General features: G+C 41.1%; 1 protein-coding gene across 1 annotated transcript in view; it reads right to left on the bottom strand.

Moving 5' to 3' along the window:
• Positions 1–234: 234 nt before the first annotated feature.
• LRRC1 (leucine rich repeat containing 1) overlaps positions 235–7,663 on the bottom strand; it is a 140,455-nt gene continuing 133,026 nt past the window's right edge. Inside the window, exons 13-15 of the mRNA XM_036024245.1 lie at positions 4,040–4,212; positions 3,047–3,183; positions 235–1,693 (exon numbers count right to left, since the gene is read on the bottom strand). Of these exons, the coding sequence (XP_035880138.1) occupies positions 1,535–1,693; positions 3,047–3,183; positions 4,040–4,212 (469 nt within the window). The 3' untranslated portion in view covers positions 235–1,534. The remainder of the gene's footprint in view (positions 1,694–3,046; positions 3,184–4,039; positions 4,213–7,663) is intronic.

Raw genomic sequence — 7,663 nt, 5'->3', positions numbered from 1 at the left:
TGAGGACTCCAGTAGGCCGGATGCAGCAACCCACAGTTTCGAGCCAGAGCTGAAGGCCCCTAGGTCCTGTCCTGTGCGGGAGAAGGACCAGGGGGTGTGGGTCCCACAGCAGTGAGCTCAAAAGCAAGCAGGGATGTAGGTATTTCATGGGAGGGAGCGCACTGTCAAAAATCTCGGCCACCTGCTCTCACTGGAATATGCACGGTGATAATTAATTTTAAAAAGCTCTAAGGCTAATGTACAGGGTGACTTTATTTCATGGAGAGAAAACAAAAAAACAACATGATTTTCCTAGATACCACATAGTGACTGACATTTTTCATTCCTCTTTTATCACATCATATCAAAAAAAATTCAATGGAAACACACTGATATATACCCCATACTCCTTAAATTAGCAGAATTAAAATTAAAGCTTGAAGCAGTACTTTGTACACTTTGATTTAAACTCTATTTACAAATTAAATTGCACTTATAGAGATAGCAATATTTCTAACATATCGTAGGTTATTTTCCTTTATTGTGGTTTTATATCTCAATATAAAACTTCTAAAGCTTTCTTCAGTAAAAATCATACTTTTGCAGTACATAGTTTATTTATCCACTGAATTTCAAAACCAGTTTTCTCTTTTTGTGCTTTTCTGTTCTATTTTATTTTATGAATGGCACACACCTTCTGAGTAGGAACGACCAGACACTGCACTCATTATGAGAGACCCTCTTATGAAAGAAATGAAATATGGTGGCCTAATCCTTTGGTTTATCTTCTAGAAAATTATCCAATACAATTTACAAATCAGTGGTAACTCTTCTTTTTGGTTAAGAACAAATTTGCCGGGTAGATCAGTAATTCAAATCCAATGCTGCTTTAAAAAGGGCCCCATTCCTAGTCCCACCTCCCCGCTTGCGGACGCCGCTGTGCACGCTGGTCTGACACAACACAGGATGCAGTAAGGCACAGTGTATGGTACAAATAAAAACAAACACTTCAGGATTTTTTTCCTGCACAAATACTAAAATATGTACCGTTTCCAAGATAAAACAAAAAAGAAATACATATTTTTGTTATGAAATACCTATACAAAATTTTAAAATTTACACCATCTGAGCTGCCAAAAAGGTTTAAAAAAGTATCGATTTTTCCCCATACATAAAACTATCTCTCATCAGTAGGTCCAAGAGAACTTGGGTTCAAAATGTCCCAGCACTTTGTGGAGGGAGGAGGATAAAAATTCCCCTTCTTGCTCTCCCTTACCCCAACATAAGACAGAAACGAAGGCAGATGTTTACAGTAGTGTATTCTACTTAGTACAAACAACTGAAGTTTAGGAAAAGAAAAAAATCACACTGGGAGACCACTGGTTGACGGGGCAGAGTAAGGCACTTCCTTGCAGAGAGCAGTGTCCCAACACACGAGGTGGGGAGACGGTGCGCGGGGTTCTGGTGAGGACGAAGGACCGCAGGAGGCTCCTCGCAGACGGGAACATCTCCACAGCAGGGGAAGACACGCGAGGTAAGACCAGGAGGTGAAATCCTACACAGAAGTGGTCACTCGGTCAAGGGCATGGTTGACCTCATTTTTGTTCGAATCCAGCCCTTTAGCAGCATTCATGTCATTCCGTAAATTCTCCACTGTCTTTTTCATGTTCTTCAGTTCCCCTGGGTGTGGAGTGGCTCGCCTCAGAAGTGTTCTCTACAAACAAACAGTGGAGTGAGTGTTCTGCTTTGACTCCATTACTCTCAAACATGCAGCTTCCAGGTGGCAGCATTCGAACATGAACCTTAGCTCCCCACAGACAATAAGTTGGAGGAGGCGGGAAAGCTTTCTTTGGAGCTATGAGCATTTCCGAATTGCTTACTAGTAGTTAATGGGAGATGAAAGTGTCAACTATAACTTACCTAGTCAAGACACAGGATTACTTTCAGAATAAATGAGTACTTTTTAAAATATGACATTACTGCATGGTAACAATAAAATTCTATGGCCCATGAGAAAAAAATAACATATAAGATGTAACTGTGGTGTGAAGGGGGAAAAAATGGTTAAAAAATTCTAAGTTAAAAATCACAATAAGCTCTATTTCCCAGACTGGCTCTCTGACTTCCTTCAACCCTTGAGGCATGGGAATTAAAGAAAAAGGGAAGCAAGAGAAAGGGACTTCTTTTCTTATTTTGCTGCTGTGTGTGCTATTTATGTGACCTACTAATAGAGACCACATTCTTCTAATAGAGACCACAGAGCTAGAAGGGAAGTAATAGGGTAGGAGCAAAATTTTAAGTAGATAAAATCCTATTTGGTGACAGCTGAAATAACAGAGACTAAGAGATAATAATTTAAAATCCAGCCTTTGTTTTGAGGGCTTGCAAGAATTCCCTCAAAACTCTGCTTACGAAAATCTCAATTAGGAAGGAATTTAAGAAGCCAAAGTCAACTTGTAGGAACATTTCAAGAGTTGTCACTGACTCCTGGACATGCTGGGTGGCTGATAAACACTTTGAAGCATGGATAAAAGGCTGAGAGGTACTTTCAAATCTATCCCTGGTTTCTGAATGAAGACTCGTTTAGTAGTCCGACTGAGATCACAAGCATTCTGCACAAAGCTGAAGAGCAGAGGCGTAACATGGGTAAGAGAGAAAAGCTACGGAACATCACGAAACATGAATGGAGTCGACACGATCTAGTTTTATAAATGGGGGGAAGGTGGGAAGATACTTAATTCACTGGGAACAACAACAAAGAAAAATCAATTTTAAGAAAACAGTGGGGCAGGAGGGGCAACTATAACAAATAAAGAAAAGGAAGCACCATAAACTAATCAATCAAACAAAAAAAACCAACAAAAGTTCCATCTGCCTTAAACACATTTGGTAAATCCATACCTAGAAGTACCTTGTTTTGACTTCTAAAAAATTCTAAAATGCTAAAGGCAAAACAGCAGTCAGACTAGCTGAAAACACAAGGAACCCTCAGTAGGTGCCATTCTTCATCTTGGGAGCCTTTTACATTCTGAACTTCCACGAAGGCCCAGAATGTCCATTTACAAACCGTTTCATTGTCGTCCTCGTCTTTGTCATCTTCTAGAAATCGGATGGCACTGACTCTGTTCACGGCACGTTCATTCCAGGCCTCATCGGAGACATCGTTCACCAAGCTCTCCAGGGCCCCGCAGCGAGGCAGGTTCTCTGTCATGACAAAGACCATGTCAGCAGGCACTCGGGCTCATGACAACCACTAAGTAGTAATTTGAAAAATTAAACACAAAAAGGCCTGGGACAGAGTTGCCCTTTCTTTACACTGATGCATAATTCTACTTGAGATCATATAAAATGCCTGGTAAATTAATGTTTACTATTTCACTACAGAATGTCATAATAATTCAGAGTCCTGTTTCATGCTTCTTTTCTAACTTCAACAACTTTCTCACGAGAGTCAGGAGGCTGCACGTGTCGGAGACCAGAACTTGCCTGAGGAACACACTCTAGTGAGTTTCTCTCGGGGTTCGAGGGTGAGATGGGCAAGGTGGCTTTGAGGGCTTTCCATTTAGGTGACGCCCGTTCTCCCAAAGTACCCTACTTCTCATCCATCAAAATCAGCTCTCAGCAAAGGATTTACAATATCAGTTTGATGTTAGTGGGCATATTTTTAAAAACTACACGTAATTTACAACTCAAAGATAAAATGACTCAGAACAACTCACTGGCCTAAAAACACATTGCCAGCAGTGTTCTATACTAACCCTCCAACCACCAGTGTGGGTTTTCAGTGATGGGCACCTTTTTAAGGAGTACTTATATTTTCACCCTTAGCTATCATACAAAACCTCAAGGGTGTTTAAGGAGTTTCAGACATGCTAAGCAGGTGCAAGGGGTACTTTTTCCATAAAATTGCAGAGGAACCTTCCCAGAGGAGACAGAGTGACCGCACATGGACTGGCTGAACCGGACAAAATACAGACACATGTGAGAGTGAGAGGTCTTAGAGAAAGAGAACAACTCTTAATAATTCTTGTGGCCAAGTGAATAGGGTCCGTGAATTCACCTTGGCAAGTCTGCTCAGGAGGCACCTGAGGAAGTAAGACACAGGTTAACACCTTCTCTCCCGTGGTGAGGTCTGTGTCTGTCTGGAACGTGAGCAGAGGCTGGGACTGGTTGTCAGACAACCACAGAGCCTTCAACTTCAAGGCCGTCAGAGACAAGGGCAGATGCAACAACCTAATTTAAAACAAAAGAAGACATCAGGACCTCAAATGTTGTAATCAAATCAATTTCTGTCAATAACAACAGAAAACAATGAAAAACAACCTCCTGGGATTAGGTTCAATATTTTAAAAGATGTTATATTTGTCATAAGATACTGATTTACTCTTTGCAGGTGGACCCTTCATTAAGTGACTGTGCTCCCCCTTCTCATCAGCACCCCTAGGCCACAGGGCAAAAATGAGGAACTTACAGAACACATTTTTCAGTCCTATGCTAGGAGGTTTCAATTTAAAGAGAAAAACAAAGTTGGTGTAACTGTGAGACCACAGCTCTCACGCAGTCAAGGGCAACCCGGTCACCAACTGGGCCGACAGAGCCCGTGGATTACCTGTTCCCAGTGGCACCTGGCAAAGCAGGAGAAGACAAAGGAGCTGTGTGGGGTGCTGAAGAATTTAAGTTGCATTTAAAATAAAGGCTAAACATTTTTTTTCATGGACTCCATTTACTTTCTCTAGGGAGATTAGTTCAGGTATTCCATCTTAAACCTTTATCTTTCAGTTTCCAGAAGTTCCCACTTCTCAGACTCCTGGGTGATAATTAATATCCACATCAGACTGTTTCAGTTTCAAATGTAATAGCATATATAAAGCACTTTAAAAGTTGTAATGGGACACCTAAAGACTAGTTCCATATTTATCCATATGTTTTCACAAATATTTCACAGCTTGGCTACACCCAGTTAGATCTATTCAGGGAAGACCACCGCCAGAAACCATGTGTTTGGCACTTGCCAAAGATTATCTTCATGCAGTGGTCCTCACCCAGGAGGGATTCAGCCCTGAGGGGACATATGGCAATTTCTGTAGACACTCAGGGATGTGTGTGTATGTGTGTGGGTGGGGGGGGGGGGGTGCTATGGCCTCCAGCAGGTAGAGGCCAGGGAATATTGTAAAACATCCTACAATGGACAGGACAGCCCCCGAACCAAAGATTTATGTGGCCCCAAATGCTAACAGTGCAAAGGGGGAAAACGCTCCTTTAGTGAAAAACTAATGTTTTATGCAAATTTACTAATTCTCTTTGAAAACAACCAAACAAGGATATATTTGATAAAGTATTTTCACTCTAAGGATGGCTCCATGTATTACATTATGAATGAGTCTTAGAAGTGACTTCATAAGCTTGATAATAATAAGCTATTCACATTCTGTTAACTACTATAGAGGCATATTTTCTTAAAAAAAAAAAACAAAACTCTAGCCCATGAATCCCATAAAGAATGATAGGACAGCACTGTTCCTGAGGCTCCTTCTTTGATAAAACTGTACACCCACCTCCAGCTAACATATGAGGGATAGTGACCTGTATAAGTGCATCTACCAACGGATTAATATTGCATTATTAGACATATGAAAGCACACCCGTTTTACTGCATTTTGCTTTAGTGTGCTTCACAGAGGTTGCATCTTTTATAAAATGAAGACAGACAAAAAATTACAACTTGCTTCACTGCAATATTCATTGTATGGAGATGGTCTGGAACTGAGCCCACAATTATCTCCAGGGTCTGCTTGTATACCAGTTTCAATTAAGTTATGGGAAATAAACTATAACTCTTATAGAAATATGAAGAGAAATTATACTCCAATATTTTAAAACTAATCTAAAGAAACTGTAAGTGCAAACTGGTTAAGCTACCTTAATAAATGAAGTAAAAAATTCTCAAAGAGTGTATAGAGAATAACAAATGCACTATCGATAAACTTTTCATACGAACAATACATTTTTCAAAGGATTTCCAATGTAAGAAATTATAAAGATGAGAAAACACTTTTTTTCTTTAACAATGAGTCCAGTGAAGGCTGACCCATCCCACACGTGTATACTGGGTGGAAGGTACAGTGGAACTGTATCTCGCGTGGGACTTAGGTTTGAAGTTGATGCACCCATGAGAACTGCTTATGTTAAAGCACCCTTGAAAAGTCTCTGTGTATTACACATCACAGCATTCACCAATGAGCACCAAATTGGGTGAGAAACATGTATTTTTAAAATCCTAGAATCCACCCAGCGCAGGAAATACATGCTTGGACTGTGACAAGGATGCCCTGGGGATGCGAAGGCACAACAGAGTCCCTGCTCCTGCTCCACTTCCCCTTGCTCTGAGCTGCCGGCAAGCTGCTCATGCTTACACAACCCATTATCTCTCCTTCCGTCCAAAGGCTGTTTATACATACGCTCAAAGGCAAGAAGGTAAAGACATGAGACATGTATTTGCTGGGCACTGTGACAAGATTTTTAAAAAGAACGCTAATACACTATGAAAGTTTAAAATACATTAAACTTATTTTTCATTTTACTGAACAAAAGGATAATTTCTTTGAAGTGTGTCCCTATTTCTTTTTAAAAAGGAGTTATGCTAATGTCTTCCAGAATGTTTAAAGTTTCAAGGTGGACAAGAAATCTACAGTCTGCATCTCTAGCCTTCTTAATCATGAGAACATAAAGGAAAAAACTGAGATTTGAAAGCTGACACAAAACAAAGATACTCAAATATGTTCACTGCACCTTCTCAGACTAACAACTGGCTTCATAGCTAAATGCTAAAGCAAACCCTTGGCTACAGTGGCTCAGTGGACTGAGTACCAGCCTGCGAACCAAAGGGTTGCTGGTTCGATTCCTACTCAGGGCACATGCCTGGGTTGCAAGCCAGGTCCCCAGTGCAGGGGACGCACAAGAGGCAACCACCCATTGATGTTTTTCTCCCTATCTCCCTCCCCACTTCTCTAAAAATAAATGAAATCTAAAAGAAATAAAGCACGTAAAATAAAAAGCCAAAGAGAAAGCATCAATAGTAAATAGCCTCTGAGGATGACAGAATCATATGGTAACAGCTAAAATAGGTCACTGGGCTCTACACTAACAGATCCATGTAAGACTAATTTGTCCAAATGCCAGTTTTTCTGCAAAGAATCAAAGTGCCAGCTTGAATATGGCTGCTGCTGACCAAGCCCACACAATGCACAAGCCTGTTCACAAGTGTCCTGTGGACAGAGGCGTCCTGTGATGCCAAAGAGAAAAAGACCCTGCCTCCTGCCCAGTCTGCACACAGCCTACTCAGGCTGGGCTGAGCCTCTCACTGACTGTCTGCGGCCTGGGGGAAAAGACACACACACTCCTCTGTTTCTCTTGGGTGAACCATCCCAGACACGAGTGGAAAACAGAGATATTATACATCCCTGCTTTCCAGACAAGTTAATAATACATTTGTGGTTTATTCTGGCACCTTCTGTACACTACAGAATCAACACAATAAACCATGGCTCCATGTGTACACATCTCTGTGTTCTATTTAGGACCACATGCCCCCCACCCCAAAATGAAAAGCCCGGACTTACTATTTACATCAATGGCACAAGGATGAAAGCAACGAATGAGCAAACCATGAGCCTCTCATTTCCAG

Source organism: Phyllostomus discolor, chromosome 4 (genome assembly GCF_004126475.2).
Source record: "Phyllostomus discolor isolate MPI-MPIP mPhyDis1 chromosome 4, mPhyDis1.pri.v3, whole genome shotgun sequence".
In the NCBI taxonomy this organism is placed as follows: Eukaryota; Metazoa; Chordata; class Mammalia; order Chiroptera; family Phyllostomidae; genus Phyllostomus; species Phyllostomus discolor.
This window is presented reverse-complemented; position numbering and strand designations above follow the sequence as displayed.